Below are 23,194 nucleotides of genomic sequence, written 5' to 3'. Positions count from 1 at the left end.
AGATCTATAGATAATGAATCCAAACAATGTAATAGCTAAGGAGTTGAGCAACGTGCCTTTAACAAAAGCAATAGCTAAAGAGATTCATGGTAGCCTGTATTTCAACAACAGATCACAAGACCTATTACACTTGGATGGGAAGGCTGGACTATGAATTAGTATGCATGTGCTCCAAATATTATACTTAGGCTATGTTTTTAAGACTCTTCTTGATGTTTACAATCTGCTTCGGTTTAACAAACTGGCTCGTACCACGGGTTAGACACCTTCCACTGCACACTTACCTATTCATAGCAGGGTCATTCATGAACGCTCGGTAGCCTTGCAGGTAAAACTTGCAGAGGGTTAGAACTCCCAGAGCAACAAAGGAGACTGTAAACACCAAGCCCAGGAGAGAATAGGGAGTGCTGCAGCATTCTGCAATGCTAGGAACGAGAAAACACAGCTGAATTAGGACAGTCCAATAAGCTTTGAGTTCAGAGCTAGAAAAGATGAATGCAGCTAGCATCATTGACATGCTTCAGTCAAAATGTCAAGATGAAGGTTCTTGCCAGGTTCTACAGATACCAGCAACAATAGGTTCACCTGAAGTAAATTCATCCAGTGGCATTCTGGACTTTGAAAAGATTCTTGTAAAAATAAATTTAGCAAAGAGAAGCATGTATCAGCTGGATTCACTAAGCTGGGCTCCATCAGAATGCACAAACAAGACCAAACCAGCTGGGGGCACTGCATTTAAATAAAAGATCATTCTTCAATAACCAAAAGAGAAAAAGAAGAAAGAAAAAGAAAAAAAGAGAAAGCTTTCAGTTTGCTTATTAACATTTCAATCTAGACATTCCGCAAAGATGCAAAATAAAGCAGCTGAGTTTGCTACGTCAGCTCCCATTTGTATATATTTTAGATACAAAAAATGAGAACTGACTAAGGGTAGATGTGTATTGAACTACAAATAAACAGTGTACATACGTTCCCAGGGCATTTTTCTTACTCCACTGCACTGGTGCATGAGCCCCGAAATTGGTGTGTACAACTCTAATGTGGTTCTATAAATCGAAACTATCACACCATTATGAGGAACCTGGCCTCTTTACTTGGGTTAACCCAGCAATCCCATGTACTGATTTACATTTAAAGCTCGTTTGCACACTCCTTCCTCCATGTTATTGTTTATGCAAGACCAATATAATCACGAGGAGGAAATTCAGCAGCGCAGACCTATGAAAATGTTAAAGCAGAAACAAGGCTGATTATTGTGTTGCATAACTACAGTCTCCATTCTATAATATTCTTAAGTTTTGAGGACTGTCCTTAAAAAAACAAAAAAACACCAACTTAAATTTTTTCCCCTAATCATGAAGATTGTTTTTTTTTGCTAGATTGGGAGCAACACATTTTTATTCAGAGGGAACAGAACATAAAATTCTAAGAGTTTCTTTGAAACCACAATACTGGAGGAAATGAATGCACTACAACACAATACTTCTACTGGGAGAGACTGCATTCATGTGCCAAAGTTTTTCCTGGCATGAAAAAAATGCCTCAGCCACTCACTTAGGACACTTCTCTGGTGATTTTAATGTCGAAACACAAGATATGAGTATCTCAAATACAGATTCATACCCTGTCTTTTTGTCATTAAAATGGTACTCAAAGCAGCACACACCAGAAGAATTTAAAAGCTTAAAGGCTTTAAAATGCATAAATAACTATTCTAAAAATGGCAAAATCAACAACAGCAAAAAGAGAGATTGATAACATTTCCTTTTCCTGAGGGAAGATGCAGCAATCCTTCTTTCTCATGCTGTGACAAGAGGCAGCAGCCTTTCCATTTGAAAGCCAAGAGAACAGAACGAGAAACAGGGCAGTTCACCTATGTACTACCGAGGACATTCTATGTGCCCTCCTACCACACATACAAGGCACCATATAACACAGGGCTTATGAGCACAAAGTCACACATACTGCAATTGTTCTTTTTCAAAGCTGTGATGGAAAATCTGCAGAAGAATCAGGCACATATACCTTGTGTTGTATGTTATGCTATACATGTGGCTGATTTCCTTTTTTGTCTTGTAGGTAGCAGATTTACTCAAGACCACAAGGATTGCCCCTTGGAAACTGCCAGTTACAGACACACAAGTAAGTACCTTGTTAGAAAGAGAAAGAGAAGCCTCTCCCTAGAGGCAGGCTGATCCCGTGTGCTGAAGTAGGAGTAGATCTGAAGAGCAAACAATACAAGCCAGAAGACCATGAAGAGAACAGGCACCACGAGCTGGTTCCAGAGAGACATTCCCAAGGCCAGAAGGCCATACACCTCGACTACCTGCAAAGATCAAAAAAAGAAGACTGATTTTTTTCCTTCTTCAAAAATCAACTGAAGAATGCATCCTTAGCTCAAAAAGGGAGGAGCAACTGCAAATCTGTTTACATCTGAAAGAAAAGTTTTAAAAAACCCAGCTATTTTTGCTGCCTTCTTGCTGGCTTGTAAACATTAAAAGAAAATAGCAGGTTTCATAAATGTGAATCACCATTTCCCCCTTCTCTTTGTTACTGCTGGTGTTTAATTAAGAGTTCGCAAGGCAGATATTAGCAGGTAGGTCTGGCAGTCAGTCTGATAGTTAATTTACAACATTATGATGTGGCACTTTATCACTCCCCCCATCTTGTCTCACTGCAGCAGACACCCTGCATTTGGCCATAAGCCATTAATGTATGGCAGGCTCCTAACCCCTTTAAACTCTGTGATATTCTATGAAAAGTGTTAATAATGGATGATTGCGGAGTAACGGAAGATTGGAAAACACTCAAGAGAAGATCAAAATGTTATCAAGGATGGTGAAATGAAAGGAAGTAGCTTCACACAGTGCCCCTGTGCCTTTTGAGGGTCAAGGCAGAACTGCTGCTTATCTAGAGTATACATTCAGAACCAAGAGGTCAAAAATACTCAAGTGAAAAGAGTGGGGCTTCTTTCTTTCTTTTTAAAATCTAGTAAACTGCAGTGCAAGCTTGAGCAAGCAACATAAGGTGATCAGCTGGATTCAGCCAACCAGCTGGTCCAAGGATCAGATAACATTGTGCAAGGATTTCGGTTCACCCCCTGCCCCAAAGCTATTTCTGACCCCAGGAAAGTTGACTTCTGGGGCCACGGGGCCCGTCTGGAGCAATAGCCACATGTGTTGCTCGGGTGCAGTGAGGAAGGGGTGAAACCGCTCCTTTCTTCCATCGGTAGAGCTCTGCTGATGGAAGAGGCAGGAAAGGCAATTTCACCCCCTTCCCTCTCCTCACTGCAGCCCAGCAATGCATTGGCTGGCTACTGCTGTTTTCTAACTTTGTAATCCAACTTTTCTTTTACTTGTTTATTGTATGTACTATAATTACTGCACTGTTGTTTGTAATCCTGTTTTACTGCATTGTTTGCTGTACATATTACTGTCTTTGTGTTCTCTAATATTTGTAATCCAGTTTTTATGCATTATTTGTAGGCATTACACTGTTTAACTGCATTGTTTTTAATTGTCCAACCCACCATCACTGAGAAAGGCAGATTATAAATGAAGTAAGTAAATACATGAATGAGTAAATAAAAGCACTCCACGCAGGTCCCATAACTCTGAAATTAACTGCCGGGGAGACAGACTGCTGGATCAAACCTGATGCACCCTTAAGAATCATTTTAATCACAAGTGATCTTTGCACTTTTCAGCTTGTACTGGCCAGCAAGTATTTATTTGTTCAATCCAACTGTTGCTGTGTTATGCTTGGCACCAACGTGGCTGGCACACATTGCTTCCCTCACTCCTCTCTCTCCTGCCGTTCTTGCACAGAGCAGAAAAACCAGCTGTTTCCAGTCCCCCCCCCCCCAAACTCAGGATTCTAAACTGGGATTCAACCTTAGTTTAAAATCCTGGTTTCTATAAGGCAAAGAAACTCCATTGCGCCCAGGCATATGGACATCCCTGGCAATCTGTATTTGTGTTCATGCTCTGTGTGAGGAAGAAAAGGACCAAGCAATGAACAAGCAGCTTTCGTGTCTATTGCGGAAAACTGGAATTTAATTGCAGCTTTCTGTGACATCGGAATGCAGCCAATGTCACCTTCCAGGAGAAACGTCTGATCCAAATACTGATTTACATCGAGTTAAGTCAAACTGAGTGAAGTCAACTTCATAAAGAAGAGCAAAAATATACTGCAAAGTCAGAAAATCTTTATTAAATAAAACATTACGAGGCCTTGACTTCAGTGCAGTGTTTAAAGCATAAGTCCTCCAATTTATTTTGGTCAATATATATTTGTTCTTAGCAGAAGAAACAAGATTCTGATTATGATGTGTTATTAGTAAAAAGGGTTATGTCCTAACCCTAAATTACACTAGATTAGAATCTTAACACAAAACCAATTCAGAGCTATAATTACACTCTGATTGCATGCATCTTGTCTGAAATGCTATTCAGGAAAAAATACTAAATTAGTGGCAATTATAGTTCCCTTACATAATACCACTTTAATATATTACACAGTGCTATTCTTAACCACCGTTTATTTTTTATTAGTTTTGCTATTATCTAAACAGCAGGTTATAAATATTGTCTAAATTGTTCAGATATTGTCAAGAATTGAATAGTATAATTTGCATAATGAAGTAGCAGAACTAAGGCTGAGCAGCATTATACACAGAAAACGTTGGGAAGGCAAATTATTCCTACTGCCTTTAAATGAAGCAAAAAAATTAATATATGAACACAATCTGCTGAAATCTTCTGGAGAGGCAAATTCCACATATCGGATAGATACAGTAAGTGGTTGCTTGTAGAAGGGTCTTCTTGGTGGTTGCACCAACATTCTGAAATTCCCTTCGCAAGGAACTATGCCCATGACAATGTCTCATTGGGTTTTGGAGATAAATAACCATGTTTTGATTTCATCAAGCATTTTGTACTAGTTAGAGGATTGAACCAGAAGTCATATTTTGAGTTCCTGACACTGTTAGTCTTAAAAAGAATGGGGTGAATCCTAACCATGTTTTCTGTCAGCAGAAAGGAGAAGGTCGATTTTCACCAATTCCCCCTTCAACTTCCCCCCAACTGCTTCCGGGCACCTACTGACCCCTGGGGGCACAATCACAGAAAGGAACAGTGAGCTACAGTGGGAAAGGAGAAAGTTAAAACTTCTACAAACATCATTCACCCTAAGATTTTTTTTTTTGCAGTTTTAAAGTTGTACTGGGCTGTGCTTTTGTTACAGTGTCCTCTTTGTGAACCAACTTGAGTAAATAAATTGTGTTTATTTTAGCAAGGTGTTGCATATATTTTATACAAGTGGAAGGATTGTATGCTGTCATGGTGCCAGACTCTTTTTCTCCCTGACGTGTAACAGGTCTAACACTAGGAGCTCTGGGCACAGTCTGGGGTAGTGAAGGGCAAAAGAAGGAATGAGTGATTAGATGGGTTCTCCAAGGACTAACTGCTGATTCATACAATCTGGGGAGAGACCAAATACTCCAGACTTTTTCTTTTGTTTAACATCCATCCTGAAGAACATTTCTTATGAACTCTAAAGCCTGATGACTCCTATGCCCCACTGATGATTTTGTTGCTGCTGTGTATCAACTTCGCTGCCTGCAATTTCTGGATAGACAGAAATACACATCCATAAACCAATTACTTCTTTCAACGCATCTTACCTGTACAAGTTCTCTGTATGCAGATTTTGCAAGATTATATGGTACTAGAAGATTAGATGCCAAAAAATAGAGAACTTCCAAGCCGGTGAAAATCATAGCAAATTTGTTGATGATAACAATAGTTTCCAGAGGGACAAGGCAAAGGCGTGCCAGCAGAGGGAGCATGTGAGCGGAGAAGAGCCAGATCTGTTTGGTTTTCATGACGCAAGAGCAAAGGGTGCACACCACCAGCTGACCTGAAAATGACAGGGAGCATTAAATAGCAAGACTCTTCGACTTTCAGAAGGAAAACAAAACAAAACAAAACACCTCTATCAGTATTTATTTAGGACATTTTTACCCCACCTTTCTCCAAAACTGTACTTAAGGGGGGTTACAGTGATACTAAAAACAATATACAACTACAAATTCTTAAAAAAACCTATGCACACAAGTAATTAAAAACTAGATTTCAGTGTCGAAAGCCCCCCCCTGAATAATTCCGCCCTGCACAATTTGTAGAAGCTCAGGAGTGGAAGCCTTCCTAGAAACTTCAGGCAGGCTACTCCATCAAATAGGACAGCTGCTGAAAAAGTCCTAGATCTAGCAGCAACCATCCTAACTACCCTGCAGGAGTGAATAACCAATAGGTGTGGGTTCTGAGGTTGGTTAACACAGCTACTCCCCATAAAAACTCAGCAATGAGTATTACGTCTAGATCACGACCCAATCCACCTTTTAATAGCTACCATGTTGGCTAAGAAGGCACTGCTCAGCTAGTCAAAACACTTAAACGCAAAAGGATCTCTGTAGCATGCTTTGTATTGAGTGATGAGATGTATCTTGTCTTAAGGGCTGCCTTACACAGTGATGATCTGCAGCGTGAATCCACTAAAACTGTTAAGCTTTCAAGCACAGACAGGGTGCCCTGAAGTCTAAAAAAATGCAAACCAAAAGATGTGCACGACCAGCTGCAGGCATAAAAGAGGAATCTCTTTCCTACATTACATTTTATGGAAAGTTTCACTTAACAACTTAGTTCAAAGTAAGCTTGTTTAAAACTGAAACCCTACTTACTGTGTTACAAGTAGCAAAACTAAGTTTAATAAGACCACGGAACTCTTGATAAGATCATGAGATTTCCAATGTCCATAAACTGTAAGGCTTCCCAGAGCCCATAGTTACAGGGGGAAACTTGGACATGTGTTTGCTGGAGAAGCCAGGCAGTGAAATTAAAAACTACCCAAATTATAGGCTCTTGATTAACGATTATTTGAACTGTCAGGGCTTGCTCTTGATCACTCAGCTATCTGAGAAGTGGCAGCCAGGAGCCATTTCATGCTAAGAAGGGCACCTTCCTAATAATCTGGGCATGGAAGCACCCTGCAGTTACAGCCCTGGTAAATATACCAAGCCAGAGCTTGCATTAACTGTCCTTCAGTGTCCTTCAGAGACACTGTCCTTCAGTGTTACTCCTCTGAAGATGCCTGCCACAGCTGCTGGCGAAATGTCAGGAAAGAAAATACCAAGACCATGGTTACACAGCCCGGATAACCTACAAGAACCAATGAACTCTGACCGTGAAAGCCTTCGACAATATCTTGCATTAACTGTTCAGTTCATAAAATCTGGACCCTGGCAGTCCAGTTCAACATGCACTAATTCAGCTTGTTGCCATGTCCACATACCTCACTTTTCGTGTGGATGGCGTTAGAAACTAACTCCAGCAACCTGTGATGTATGAATGGAGAAGCTCAGGTTAGCCAAAATGAGTTTTCTTCCCACAAACTGGAATTCTACACATGGATTAAACCTTGATTTAGAATCCTAGTTTGTGGTGGTAAACTAACTCTGGCTGATCTGCACGCCTACATTTCTGTATCACAGGCAACCTGGGTCAGTTTCTACCAGGGATTCTCCATATGAAAAAGGGGGAGGTACATGTGTGAAACAAGCAACATGCCAAGTTTGTACACATTAGTTTAATGCTGGCTTAAAACAGCCCCTGAATACTGCAACTGTGACCCAATTAATAAATAATGTAATCCTAGGCTAAAGCTACCCACCATTACAACTACAGGTTGAGTATCCCTTATCCGGACTTCTTGGGACCAGAAGTGGTCAGTATTTTGTATCTTTCTGTATATTGGAATATTTTGGAATTTTTGCATATGCATATTGTGATATCTTGGGGATGGGACCTAAATTCATTTATGTTTTAAATACATTTTATACACATCATCTGAATGTAATTTTAAACAATTTTTAACAATTTTGTGTACATTGAACCATCAGAAAGCAACGGCGTAGTTATCTCACCAGAATACCTGCACCAGCTGTTAAACAAGAGCAACAACAAACTAAAAATGGCAGGCTTTCAGCCTCCACCTACAATGCAGTGTACACTGTAATTTTTATTTTATTTTTTAGGTGAGTGAAAACATTGAAAGCAGGCAGAAAAGACCTCCCTGCATGCTGGCTCGAAGGGTCCGGTTTTCGATTCAGTCCGGATATGGGATGTCTGGATAAGGGATACTCTGTGGTGACTTCCTTATCTATTCTGGCCCTGTCAGGGGGAATATATTTTTTACATATAGGTCCAAATAATAGGCTAGCAAATCATGATTGACTGGAGCCCTACTGGTGAGAAGAGTAACTAACTTCCTCTGGGGCTGTGCTGGCAAATTTTGCAAAGCTACAAAAGCAAGAAGCTTTCATGATGCGGAAAAATGAAACACAACAAAAACAGTGTATTCCAGTGGCGTTTACAGCAGCAATATCTAGGGTGTCAGAAGAAGTTTATTAGCCAAGGTCAACAAAGAGGGGTGAGCATCTAGGTCAGTGGCTTCTATTCCAATAACTCTACAGTGCCCATGGGCTGCTCATTCTGAGCTGTCACTCACATAATTCAGCTAAGTTAAGACAATTACATTCTGCTAACTGTTGCTGGTTCAAGATGGCATTTTAAAAGAGATATTGCCTGTTTCACAGGACTGCTACCCATTCAAACAATAAGCAGCATCACAAAATGATCGGATTTAAATGCATTTCGCAGGTGGTCAGAAACTAGACACATTTATCAAAGCACAGTCTCCATAATGCCAAAGTTGTCATCTCTTGCAGAAAGGAAATAAACAAAACTTGGTCGCTGTTTATTAGCATATCCTGGGCCTCTTAATTGCTCACATTCTTATGCTTTCACTATTAAAAACAATCCCTGATCCAATTATTTTTAAATCAATGAGGTAGCAACCCTGCTCATTCTACTATTTCCTCCTATCTAAAACACAACCCTTTCCCACAGAGCTCAAAAAACCATGTGTAGTAACACATTGAAGCTGTCTTAAAGCGTTACACAATAAGCCTTTTCAGAATACCAAATCCTGCTATGTCACAGTCAGTGTCACCAGAGACCAAAGAACGCCTGGTTCCCTCTATATGCTCCTCCCAGGCAAGCGGACGGTGTTTTGAGGGAACTGCTCAGTTTGGTGATGCTACTGAAGTGTAAACATCCTCTAGTCCCTTCAGGAAAAGAACAGAAATCTCCTAATGCCTAGGGTCTGGTGAAGAAGAAGACTGGCTGTATATTTCAGCCAAGTCTAGCTTACTGCTTCTAAGTACGCAGCATAGAATTTATGACAGCCATAACTTTGACGATTTCTAATTCCCCGACACCCATTTGTAACCAGCTATAACATGATCCTCACCGAGATGACAAAGAAGAGCATGACAGTGATTGATCTAAAAGCAGATGATCTGTCTAAGAGAGTGATTAAAGCAGCACACACTGCACAAGAATTTAGCACCTCCTCCAATGCTTCTCTTAAAAGAGTGTTAAAGGGAAAGAAAAACCCTGAGGAGATCTGAGCTTTTGGATGGCAGTGGAGGATCTCAATCTGTCTCTATCAGAAAGGGTTTACAGTAATATTTTAACCTGGTATCTGCTGGTGATGTGAAGCTTGACAGAAGTATTTTTTTAGTCACCTGGCCTATGTCCTGCAATATATTGCCAGGATTAACTACCCCCCTGCAAGCCAACCATAAAAGTAGTCATATGCTCAGGCTACACACAAGCCAATAAGGTGGGAATGTGGTTGCAGAGCCACAAGGTGGTAAAATGGAATCCACTACTTCAGACGGCTGAGTTGAATGTCCCTTTTCTTTAAAAAACAAAAACAAAACAGCCCCATGCAAATTTAAAAAAAAATAGAGCAGCAAACGGAAAGGTTCTTTCTATTCCCTCAATTGCCTGATGTGCTGCTTTTCAATCTGTTACATTGGGAAATGTAACAAAAATATAAGCTTCAACATGCAGTATGAAGTGGGGCTCTGCACTCTACTGCCTCTATGACACTGCTATCCCATACCGTTGTGTGTAAACCCGGTCTCAAACACAGCTATTGATCAGAGCCAGTTGCACAAATTATAACTGATTACATCAGTGATTATATAATCCCCCCTCTTGGATGCATACCTTAACATTGTGAGGGGGTTTGTTAGTGTCAGCTAAACTGAAAGCAATACCGTAAGGAGTTTAGACTCTGTCAAGAGGCTAAACTCCTAGCACAGTCATTCAAGGAACAATGGTCACAGTTGAGACACCAGACTAAGAGGCATCCACCCCCTTCAAGGATCAATAGCCACATCAGCAGAAGAGAACAGACCGTTCCAATGGTGATAAGACAGAGGGATCCTCAAAGGGTAGCTACTGGGCAGCAGCAGTAGTGGAAGATGACACTAGCGGAGGATCTACCATAAACAACAGCAGTGCCACTTCAGCTAACCCTGATTAGTACTGCACAGAAAAAGGCAATAGTAAATCACTTCTCTTACCTCAAAAACCCTATAACCGTGTTGGCGAATGTATGGCACGCGTGAGCTGCGGAGCAGCTCAGCTGTTTGTGGCCCTGCCCGTCTTCAGTTTGGGGCCCCCGCCCATCTTCAGTTTCTTCCATTCTGCTTTCCTAGGTAGGTATTACCACATTGATTGCACTGCCTTTTTTCTTTTTATCCCTGCTTACTCTGTCAGCTTCTCATTATCCCTTACCATCCAACTGACTCTCTTCACCCCATTCCAACTGCCTTTTCAAACATCAACATTGGTTTTTTCCCCCCTTACAGAATGTTAAACGCCCTGCTGACTCACCTATATATCTAATTCTGAACTTGGTCCCAGGGTGCAGCTGTTTTTAAAAGGCCCTTTACAGAGACAACAAGGTACTAACTTCTCAGCTGAACCCTCCCCTCCACACCAGGTACAATTATCTTCTAGCAAGGAAAGAAAACAGAAAAAGATTTGTCTACCAGGGACAATAGCCACCCAGTTGGGGAGGACATTTTTAATTGGGAAAATGAAGGAAGTTAATATCCTCCCAGCCCGGTGTGGTTTGTCCCTATGGCTGCATTTTAGGGTGAAAAAGCCATGTGGAGATCTAGTAATGGATCTTCAACCTAATGTGTGGTTTGGCCTTTAGTCCTCTTGGTTTCAGTCTGAGAGCTAAATAGAAGAAAATACTTTTCTCCCCTTGAAAACTATGGAATTCAGAAGTACTTGAGGAGCTGGGAGTGGGGGACATGGTTCAACGGTAGAACACCTGCTTTGCAGTGAGTAGACAGTACTGACCTTGATAGACAAAGGTCCATGAAACGTCAGGTGTCCCATGTGGCTGGCACTACAGTGGCTTTGTTCTCAGACTTGGGCCATATCTTTGACCCTCCTGTCATGCCAGGATGTATCTTTGTCTGTCTACCTAGCTTCCCCCAGGCCTCATTTCTAGAAGAAATTTCCAACTCTTTCTAGAACAAATCATCTGACAGCTGCCAGTTTTCAAATTTCACTGTGCATAGCAAAACATGGTAAGCCCCTCTCTGATGGGGATATTATCAAAACAGCCATGTTGTCTGGGAGTAATTCCCTTTTTCATGATTTCCCAAACAAGGATAAAATTATTCAACGCATCTCTGAGATGCCACTTAGCAGAAATACTGTTAAAGATCGAGTCCAGCGCATGGCAAGTGATGTTAGTCAGCAGCTCACCACTGACTTACAAAAGGCAGCCTGTTACTCCATGTGCTTGAATGAAAGCACAGATATAAATAATCATGCATGGCTAGCAGTAATTTTGCGTTATGCTGTTGGTGACATCATGAGAGAAGAGCTGGTGAAACTGGTGTCTTTGCCTAAAAGAACACAAGGGATAGATATCTACAATGTTGTGATGGAGGCTTTTTTGTCACAAGACATAAGACCAGAAAAAGTGGTTTCAATTACTAGTGATGGGGCACCTTCTATGGTGGGGGCAACATCTGGTTTCATACAATTCTTTGTTAAAGAAACAAAACATCAAGTCATTCAGTTCCATTGCATTATACATCAAGAAGCTCTTTGTGCCAGGGACAGCAGCAAAAAATTTGATGATGTCCTCAAAGATGTCACAAAAATGGTGAATTACATCATGGCTCGTGCTCTGAATTGTCGACAGTTTCAAGCACTTCTTGAGGAGGTTCAGCCACAGTATAATTGTCTACTTATGTATGGTGGCTGAGCAGAGGACAAGTCCTGGAGAGATTTGTAGCCTGCTTGGATGAAATTAGGCTGTTTATGAAGGAAAAATGGCAGGAATATCCACAGCTCATTGATATGGCCTGGCTTACCAACCTCATGTTTTTTACAGATTTTACACAACACTTCAATGTACTGAACAAACAATTACAAGGCGTAGGGAAAACAGCAGAAAGGATGTTTTGTGATATCAAAACATTTGAGAGAAAACTGCAGGTTTTTGAAAGAGACCTTGAAAGTGGGCAGCTGAAATATTTTCCAAAACTAAAAATGCATTTAGAAAATTCTACAATATTTGCAGACAATCCTACAAGCCATCAGGAAATCTACAAGGAATTTTCTAGTATTGTAGCAGCTGCACAGGTGAATTTTAGCAACAGATTTTTACAGTTCCGTAAGATGGAGACAACCCTGTGTTTTCTTACTTCTCCAGATAAAGCCAAATTTGAAGAACTTGATCTTTCCTGCCTACACTGGTTAGATTTAGAAAATCTGGAAATGGAGCTAATAGAATTTCAAGAAAGCTCTATCTGGAAAAATAAATTCTATGACCTGCGTGAAAAACTTGAGAAGATAGAAGGGATGACAAAGGATAGCACAGTTAGTTCTGAAAATGAAATCCTTAAAGTGTGGAATTCTCTGCCAAATAATTTTAAGTCAATGAAAGCACTTGGGATTGCTTTCCTTACTTTGTTTGGATCATCTTATGCTTGTGAGCAGCTGTTTTCAGCTTTGAATTGTATCAAATCTGACACCAGAAACAGACTAACAGATGACCTGAGTGCTGCATGTGTTGCTCTCAAACTTACAAAGTATGAGCCAAGGGTGGACAAATTATCAGCATGCACACAGCAGCAAAAATCACATTAATTGTTCAAAAGCATGCCAAATGCAAACTTTTACCTTTCAATAAAAAGTTGTTTGTATCATTGAAAGCTCTGTTATTGTGTTTTTCTTTTAAGGCAAAAGATGTTAACGTATGAGTTGTTTTTTCTAAACTGAAACCTCAGTATTCAGGTTAAATTGCTGCATTGGCACTCGGCGATAAATAAGTGGGTTTTGGGTTGCAGTTTGGGCACTCGGTCTCTAAAAGGTTCGCCATCACTGCCCTATAATGACACTCCAAAATGTAAAAAGATATAGTGCTGGAAGATGGAATCCTCAGGGTGGATAGCAGTCAATCAGCTACTGGGGAAGAAAGGAGGGCAACTACGAATAGCACTACTCTTAATGATGCAACTGGACTAAAGCCGAAAGGACATTCAGTTGTTGATGCAAAAGGAAAGTCCAAAGCTGTTTGACGCACATAATAGGAACACAGAACTTGAGAAGTATGAACCAAGAGTAAACTTGACATTGTAAAATGAGAAATGGAACGTTTAAATATTGCAATCCTAGGAGTGAGTGAACTAAAGTGGACTAGATTAGGACATTTTCAGTCAGAAAAGTACAAAGTGTTTTACTCAGGAAATGACAAACACAGAAGAAATGGAGTTGCTCTAATAGAGAGGCAAGATGTAGCACAAGTAGTCGGTGCGATAATACAAAGTCTGACCAAATAATTTCAGTAGAAAAGAGCAAGAGTCCAGTAACACCTTAAAGACTACCGAATTTTCTGGCAGGGCATGAGCTTTCATGAGTCACAACTCACTTATTCAGTTACCAAATAATATCTATCAGACTTCATGGAAAGCCTATTAACATAACCATCATTCAAGTTTATGCACAAACTACAGGTGCTGATGAGGAAGAAATTGAAAGCTTTTACACTCCCCACGAGGGTCATTTAAAGGCAGTGATTGAGGCCAGCCTGCCCGTTTTTCCCCCACCACATTGGGCTGTGTGGGCACCTACCTTTCCTGCCTCCCACCACCACTGCCGCCTCCTTTTTCTTCCCCTGCCCTACCTGCTCATCCAGCCATTTTTTTCTCCATGCCACTCTGGCATGGGCAGAGAGCGCACTGAGGGGAGGGGGGCTTGGGCAGACAGAGCACCAAAGAGGGAAGCGGTGGGCTTGGTGGACCAGTAAGGGAATTTTTCCGGTGAATTTCGCATATATCCCCACTTGTAAAGATATATATTGGGGGGGGGGGGGGAGAGAGAGTCTATGCAGGCAGTTGACATGGGAAAGAATGATCCAGGTGTGATATACCTAGTTGAGATGTAAGGACAGAAAACCCTATGGGTGTTATAATGTATAAGTCACACATTATATCAAGTACTTAATTTCCATACATAATAGAGAGATTATTTAAATTAATATATACTTGTGAAATATTTTCTGAAAGTTAGAAATTGAGTCCTAGAATGTCTAGACAAACTGTAAACTAACAAGTCACAGGGACCAGACGGTATTCATCCTAGAGTTCTTCAAGAACTCAGATGGGAAATTGCTGAACTTATAACAAAGATATGTAGTATGTCCCTTCGATCAGCCTCTGTACCAGAGGACTGGAGAATGGCCAATGTAACACCCATTTATAAAAAAGGTTCCAGGGGGGAACCAGGAAATTACAGGCCAGTTAGCTTAACATCTGTTCCGGGTAAATTGGTGGAAAGCATTATTAAAGATAGAATTGTCAAGCATATAGAAGGGCAAGGTCTGCTGGGCAAAACCCAACATGGCTTCTGTAAGGGTAGGTCCTGTCTCACTAACCTATTAGAGTTTTTTGAAAGCGTCAATAAGCATGTGGACAGGAATGAGCCTGTGGATATTGTGTATTTGGATTTCCAAAAAGCTTTTGACAAAGTCCCCCACCAAAGACTGCTAAGCAAACAGCTTGGAAAGAAGGCGGCTAAGGGGAGACATGATAGAGGTCTATAAAATTATGCATGGTTTGGAGAGAGTGGACAGGGAGACGTTTTTCTCCCTCTCCCATAATACTAGAACACGGGGTCATCTGCTAAAGCTGGAGGGTGAGAGATTCAAAACAGATAAAAGGTAGTATTTTTTTCACACAAAGCATAGTTAAATTGTGGAACTCCCTGCCCCAGGGTGTGATGGCTGCCAGCTTGGAGGGCTTTAAGAGGGGAGTGGACATATTCATGGAGGATAGGGGTATTCATGGCTATTAGTTAGAATGGATACTAGTCATGCTGCATACCTATTCTCTCTAGTATCAGAGGAGCATGCCTATTAGTTTGGGTGCAGTGGAACACAGGCAGGATGGTGCTGCTGCAGTCGTCTTGTTTGTGGCTTCCTGGAGGCACCTGGTTGGCCACTGTGTGAACAGACTGCTGGACTTGATGGGCCTTGGTCTGATCCAGCAGGGCCTTTCTTATGAGGTATCAAATGCACTGCCTATTTGATATATATCTTAACTTTTGTTTGTTTTTGCTGGTCAGTGAACGTACTAATAAATTATTATATCTTAACTTTTATTCAATCTCCTGACAAAGCTCACTGTGAATCTCTAGGCAACCACAACAGTATTGTCAAGACTTCCAGCCTTGGTTTCTGTCAGTAGAGGCAGAGGAGCTTTCCAGGGCTGTTTTAATCTTTGAGGAACAACTCATCAGGGCCAGACCTGGCAGCAACCATCAGGCTACTTGCTACCACTTGACCTGCATAACTTACTCAGGCCTGGCTGCTCACTATTGTTCAACAGCAGCCATTACAGGAAAGACAGTGTGGTGTAGTGGTTAGAGTGTCAAATTAGGTTCTGGGAGACCCGGGTTCAAAACGGCACTCTGCCATGAAAGCTTGCTGGGTAAGCTTGGGAGCGTCACAAACGCAGCCCAGCCTACCTTCCAGGGTTATTGTGAAGATAAAATGGAGCAGAGGAGATTTACGTTAGCCACTTTGCTCCTCACTGTGAAGAAAGATTGGGTATAAATAAAGTTAATAAATATAGCTGTGAGGGCAGATTAAAAAGTTGGTTTGTGGATGGGTTGGAGAAAAGGAAGTCTGAAAAAGTAAGGCTATGAGGGGCTACCAGGAGGAGGGGAAGAAGAAACGGTTTTGGGGAAATGGAGGTGACCCTTTCAAGTACTTGCAGGTTCCCCACAAGGCCCAGCCTGGCAGCCGGCACTGTGTAACTTGGCTATTCTTTTTCCAGGGAGAGTCTGTCAGGGGCAGGGTAGGAGGGAAACTGAAGACTGGAGTGGGGGGAGATAAAGGTAAGTTGGCTGATGGGTGGGAGGGAGAGAAGGAGGCAGGAAAATGGGAGAGGCTACGGGGGCTTACAGAAAAGGGAAAGAGGAAATAGTGGGGAAAGGGGTAATTAGCCACTCCTCCCTCAAATCCTTGAGGGTCCCCCACTTGTGGATGCTTAATCTCTAAAGTAGGATTTAATGGATAATATAGGGAATTCTGACAGAGCTTCACACAGGCCATAAAAGAGGAAGCTGTATAGTAGCACACACTCATTGAATTCTGCACTGCACAGGAACCAGGTGTCACAATAATAGGGTCTTCTTGTTGGATGGTCTCCCCATTATGATATATTTCTTTGCTAGTCATCATTTATGACAGTAACATCTGTGATTTCTTTCCTGTTAGCAGATACTCCTGCACCTATCAGCGAAAATATTTTAAAAACTGCTTTTATGTTCTGTTCTTGTTATATTTTCAGGAACTTAAGACCTGTGGAATGCACAGCTTCAGAAATCACTGTGAGGAATTTAAACAGTCCAGAAGAACACACCTGAGAAAGGTATCTGTTCAGACTACTTACAGCACTAATCTCCCCTGCAATCCAAAATCCCCTTTATCAAAATCAGTCAAAGAAACTAAGGTGAGCTTTTACACTTTACCTTTGAGCACACCAAAACATATTCTATATTCCTGCCATCGAGTACAAAATTAAGATCTGCCACAATGTATTTGTTTTAAAGTGACTGTCGCGAGAATTTTTAAACATATTAGCTTATATTAAATGAATTTGGGTTAACAAAATAATAACCACATGCATACCTTAATATTATAATCTATAGTCACACAAGACCTGACTTTTAACTGACATCAGCTCCAATCAGGACTCTGACCTAAAGGGTCATAAGAAATTGCCACAGCACATCAGATGCCTAAAAATTTATGCAAGGTTATTAAAACAGACAACAAATTATCTGTCCACTCAAGGGAGGAGATTGTTTTGGGACATAGATGGACAGGACAATCAGTTAACAGACCCGGACACTGAAAGAATTATTATGGAACAAAATATTTCTAAACAATTTTAGTCATGATTTGTAAAAAACCCATTTCCTAAAGAATGTGACAGGGAGGGGTCTGTTTGAGACCCTCTCCTCCATAAAAGGCTGACCCAGATCCTCAGTCCGTCGTCCTTCCACTGAGAGACCACAGACCCTTTGAATGGTTGCCATCTCTGTCTCTCTCTCTGGAAGTGACCCAGAGGCCTCTGTATCTGTTGTCTGTCAATATGTGTACGTTTGTTAAGTACTGTCATATATATTCAGTTAAATTTTGCTTTTCCTTTGCTTCATATTCTTTTTGTAAGTTCAATAAAACTGAATGGTTTACTGCTCATATGGTTTGAATGCTGTTTAAGAATGACTGTGTAAGAGTGTTTCTCTGTATGCAAGGTCCTTTTATATCCAGATCTCTCTGGACTGCTTTTTGGTAAGTGAAGCAGGCAGAGAGGGCCATGCACAACGAACTAGAAGAGGGTGGGGGAGAATCCCGCCACAGTGACCATTCCTTTTGGAGCCAAATAAATGTTTTATGTTATGCAGGAAATATATGTAATGTGTTTAAGAAGCCAGGGTTCCACTCACAAGTGCCTAGAATATTGTGCTACTGCAACTCCATATTCATTCTTATGCTGTAAATTAATTGTGCATACGTAATTTTTCTTTCTGAATGCACTATTTGTTTCTTTGGGTTTCATAATGTTTCTTAGGACCAAACTAGACGTGATGGGATCTGTGCAACTGCCATGAGGATGCCACCTCCATTTTAAAGAGATTTAAAAATGCTGCGAGGATCCAATTAGGCCTGCCTCACAGCGCTTTTCTCATCATTCATTTTCAAGTGCTGAAACAGCTATGGTGTGTGTGTGCGCGCACGCACAGTCATGTCAGCAGTTGATAAGGCCTGGGTGGGAGGCAGGAGTACCTCAGCCTGCCGCACTGCAGGCCTAATCGGGATCGGGCCCTCACAGCATTTTTAGACTACTTTAAAATGGCAGTAGCACCTCTCCCCCCCCCCCCAACACCAGCACCTCTAGCTTGGCATTTATAAATGGCTTCAAAACGGGGTTTGACTAAGGGGACCTACACATCCAGACCCAGTAAACATCTGAATCCCAGTGCTAGGAGGCAGGGGAAGACCTTGGCCTTTACGTCATCCAGAGAAACTGGCTGGCCAGGGTGTGAAACAGCACACTGGACTAGATGAATCACTGGTCTGATCCAGTAGGGCTCTTTTTATGCTCTTATATTGTAGAAGAGAGGCACAGAACACATTCAGCACTGCCTCAAAATTATGATCTGTAATTTACAGGCTGTAAAGCTCTCAACATTTAATGCAGTTCCTAACATTTAATAGCATTAAACACACATTAGAAGCCGTCAAACTGGTTGGAACAGCTGGATATCCACCTTGACTGTCAGTGAGAAAGACAGACTATAAATTAAGAAAATGCAATGAAATAAATATTTGGCTCCTGCATCCTGAAGCATTCCTCCCCTCACAACTAAACGAGTGATGAGGCACAAAGAAACCTCAGCAGCTGCTGACACACTTCTAACCTGCTAGATAGCCTCAACCTCATTTATCCATTGTCCTGTCTGGGCTTCTGCTGAGACACTCAGGTGCCACAAATCCTGTTTGCCAATTTTACTAACTCTATTCCCTTTTTCCTGTCACCCATGTCAATTCTGCTTCCTGTTGGGGAGAAATTGTGAAGCACACAGCAGATATTTATAGTCAGGTCAGACTACATACATAAATATTTAAAGTAATGCACAGCCTTGTTTTGTGTACAGAAACCCAAGACTAGAAAAGCTTAAAAGTGAGCCTAGTTTGACAATGTCTCTAAGAGGAGACGTTAACTCTTTATCAGTAGTGCTAACAGTTGTTCTTAAGGGGAGGGGAGATCAACCTAATACCACAGTCTGTGTATGAGTGCTCAGCCATTGATTTCTTAATATGAATGCTGGATTGTGGGACTTTTAAGCTACTTGTTCATCTGTTTTGATACAGAAGTTATCCATTTTACAACCTTGGCCCTTATAATGAAATATGATACTTTGAGAACTAACCATAGAGAAACTAACACATCAATTTAAAAAAAATCTCTGAATTTGTAGAGTTGGAACATCCTTCATTTTGGATTGTTGTTACCCGCCCTGAGACTGGTTCTGGCCGGGGAGGGTGGGTTAGAAATCAACTTTTTAAAAAATAAATAAAATAATTTAAAAAACTAATCCAAGTCACAAGATCATGGTGGAAATTACAGTCTTATATCAGCATTGAGAATTGTTAACTTATTTGAATAGCTTGTGTTTATGAAGCAAACTTTCGGATCAATCAATTTCATATTTCTTTAAAGTTCACTTTAATTTTTTTGTATTGACTTGTATTTGTAACATGGTTTTGAAAAAAAATTGATTGGCATCTATTTATTTGACTTCAATGTTTTACAGTGTTTTTAAAAAGAATTTTATAGCATATAAATAAGCAGAAGAATCACATGATTTAATCAACACAAAGAAACAGTAATTTGTACAGTTACAGTGCATTCCTAAGGAGAGTTACTCCAGACTCACTGAAATGAATGGGCTTAGACTGGAGTAACTCTCCTTAGGAATGCACTGTTATATCCCTGATAATAGGGATCAGTAATGGTGACTTGTGTGTCAGACGTGGCCACAGTGGGGTGACATCCATCTTCCCAAATGCAAACTCAGAAACAAGAAAAGCATTTGAAGGGAATAGCAAATGGTGCTCAAAGAACTTGCCGACAACTCAAGGGCCTTAACAAAAGGCAAAAGGAAAGAAATTCATAGAATCTTAAAATAATAAAATCTAACACTCGGCTATAAAGCTTGATTCTCTGCATTTAATAAAATCAGACGCAATAGCCAGATTGCTGTCAAGCTACAAGAATTATATCACCCCTGTGCTAATGATCAGCACAGGCTGCCTCTCTGGGCACAATTTTAAGTACGAATGCTCACCCTCAAACCCCTAATCAACTTCAGGCCAAAGTGCCAGAAGATCAATTATTCCCAATTCTCCCTCCAGCCTACTTAAGTCCTGCTAGTAGTGCCCTCACATGCTTAAGATACAATTAGGATCAAGGCTCTCTTAGTAGTGGTTGTCCTGGTGTGGAATGCTTGCTCCTCTTTGAATTTTGCTAGGTGAAAGATTTCTCTTAACCTTCGATTTCATTTTTACTCTCTATTAATCCCCATTCTATAGCCTGCCATCTGAAAATATTTATATTGCTCATTTCACCAATTACTGTTCCACAGCTGCAAATTTTATTGTAGAAATTTATCATTTTATTTTAATGGTTTTAAACTAGTCTTTATTATGCATTGCTTTTTGTCGCTGTTAACCTCTTTGGGTAAGATTTTTGGGAAGACACGATAAGAAGATTCCAAATAAATGCACATAATCTTCAATTTGAATCCAGGGGCTAAACAAAGCGCACCACGACAGAGGTGGCACAAGAAACAGCTCCCAGCTACTCCGGTAAATGAGACAAAGTCCCAATCTGATTTATAAAATATTTGTGCCATTTTATAAATCAGATTGGGACTTCGTTACAGATATTACAAAGGTCAACATGCAGCTGAACTGTTGTACACACATCAGTCAAAGATGACAGAAAATACATCAGGCTGGTTGGAAGATGACAGTGGTAAAATGAAACGCATTTGAATAGGTCGGGGGGGGGTCACAAAACAAAAAAGACATTTCCCCCACGTTTTGTCCCCTAAGGACTTTTTTGACTACTTTTTTTTGCTGGAAAAAATGAGAAATTATGACTACTAAAAAAAAACCATGAAATATTTTTCTCTTTCATAATGAGTGAAATGCTTTTTAAGACCAGGTTTTACTCATTCAAAGATGACTAGAAAGGCCGTCTTATACAACCTACTACAGCATTAGACGAAAAATTCATGTTGCTAATTTTTCCAAAAAATATACTGTAATGTGTATAATGATAACACATTATTAAAGAGTTCAGTGTGTTCAGTGATATGAAGTTTAACTTGATATCCATTATTAAAGAGTTCAGTGTGTTCAATGTTATGAAGTTTAACTAGATATCCACATATATTGCTGCTCCTGTTGTGAATATATGAGATATTGTTCAAATAATACGTTCTTCTGTTTACCAAAAAATTTACTTTATAATTTCAACTTTTGCTGCCTCTCAGATGGCAAAAAATTAAGACACATGTGCTAAGGTAGTATAGCATGCAGCAGTTTGCAGCTCTGTCTCAGGTACTGTGCACATTTACAATTTTACTTCAAGGAAACTAACAGCACAATCCATGATGGGGGAAGCACTCAGGAAACTGTGCTGGTGCAAAAGGGGGTGGTCCTGGGGGCAGGGCAGCCTTTAGTTGGCACCCTGAACCCTTTTGGGCCGGAAATGGCTACTTTCCTGAGCTCAAACGTATGCTGGTAAAAACTCTGGTGCAGCACACTGAGGCACATTAAAGGGTTGCAAAAATGGCCCCCATCAGCACCCCCTAGGGGCTCTGGAAGCTGACCAATGGAGCAGGGACAGAGGCTCCACCCCCTGCACCCCAGAACTGCTGCATCAGTGTCCCGACTCCTGAGGTTGGATGGTTTCCCTGCCATTCCAGGGCTGTCCCTGGCACATCTATCTACTTTGGAGGCAGCTCCTCTGCGCCGTTGCTGGGCTGTCCCTGGCACAGTCCCCTACCCTCAGATTACGCTGTAAGGCCGTGACACTGTTAAATTCCAAAAACATGCCCAATACTACATAGTTTATATGCCAAGTTATAAATAATTCATTTTATGTTGACACAGTAAAATAAGTTTGTTTGATAGGAAAGTAAGTATTAACATATATTTCAATTTCCCCAAAAATGTCTGGAGAAGAACTAGGGGAATAGCTTTAAAATTTCTAGAAATGTTATACCTCTAGTTTAGTGCAAGAGATGAACTGAACAGTCAGTATTAGAATCCACTCACCTATTAAGGCTGTCATAAAACGATTCATAGAAAGAGGTTCTAAGTACATTGGCCCTTCATAGCCAGACTCCAATTCATTCCGCACGTAATCCCTGAGGAACACAATGAAAATATGTTTAAAAACCTTTAATTCAGAAGGGGGTAAGATTTTGCCTTTTAAAAATGAAACAGGACTTCTATTTTTTGCAGGTTTTTCCTCACCACACTGAAAAAACCCTCATACCTTTGTTGATTTACTGGCAAATATATATTAAAGTTTGAAGTGCTTTACAAAGACACGCCATTAGTACACAGTCTACTGACTTCTCCTTTCCTCTTTTATTCTGTAACTCTACCAAAACTATCCAACGGCTGCTTCATACATGAAAATCTCCTTATACTCGCATCAAAACACATAGAATGACAGGTGTAAAAATTGTGCCAAAAATATACACATTTGGAAACCACTGCTGTTTTCAAACATATGAACAGTAATTATGGCAAAGTACTCAGATTTCAAATATGGCAGAATATACATTTTGTACAATGGTTTCTCATGCACACCGAGGGAAAGCACCTTGCGCAAAACGGCCTTTTTGGGTTTTAACTTGTCTTTGAACTCTGTCAACTGTAAACCAAACCATGTTTCACATGTATTCAAAACATGTTCCTAGCTTCTGTAAGGAACTCACTGGAAAGTGGATGGTGGTAAAAAGAAAGCTTAAATTTGCAGCTATAGAAGTACAGCAAAATTGTTATTATTTTTGCAACACAATTTAGTGCTTTGTTTAAAAATTACATTCATGTTCAATTAAAAGCTGGAAAAGAAATGAAATAAACCCACACTTTG

The 23,194-nt window shown here is 40.6% G+C and overlaps 1 protein-coding gene across 1 annotated transcript in view; it reads right to left on the bottom strand.

Annotated features, from left to right (window-relative positions):
• Positions 1-23,194, bottom strand: part of RNF145 (ring finger protein 145) — an 80,359-nt gene that overhangs the window by 7,045 nt on the left and 50,120 nt on the right. Inside the window, exons 4-7 of the mRNA XM_056860785.1 lie at positions 22,366-22,457; positions 5,684-5,919; positions 2,151-2,326; positions 285-425 (exon numbers count right to left, since the gene is read on the bottom strand). Coding sequence (XP_056716763.1) covers positions 285-425; positions 2,151-2,326; positions 5,684-5,919; positions 22,366-22,457 — 645 coding nt within the window. The remainder of the gene's footprint in view (positions 1-284; positions 426-2,150; positions 2,327-5,683; positions 5,920-22,365; positions 22,458-23,194) is intronic.

The sequence above is a fragment of the Euleptes europaea genome, chromosome 1 (assembly GCF_029931775.1).
Source record: "Euleptes europaea isolate rEulEur1 chromosome 1, rEulEur1.hap1, whole genome shotgun sequence".
In the NCBI taxonomy this organism is placed as follows: Eukaryota; Metazoa; Chordata; class Lepidosauria; order Squamata; family Sphaerodactylidae; genus Euleptes; species Euleptes europaea.
Note: the sequence above shows the minus strand (reverse complement) of the source record. Positions and strands in the feature narration are given on the sequence as shown.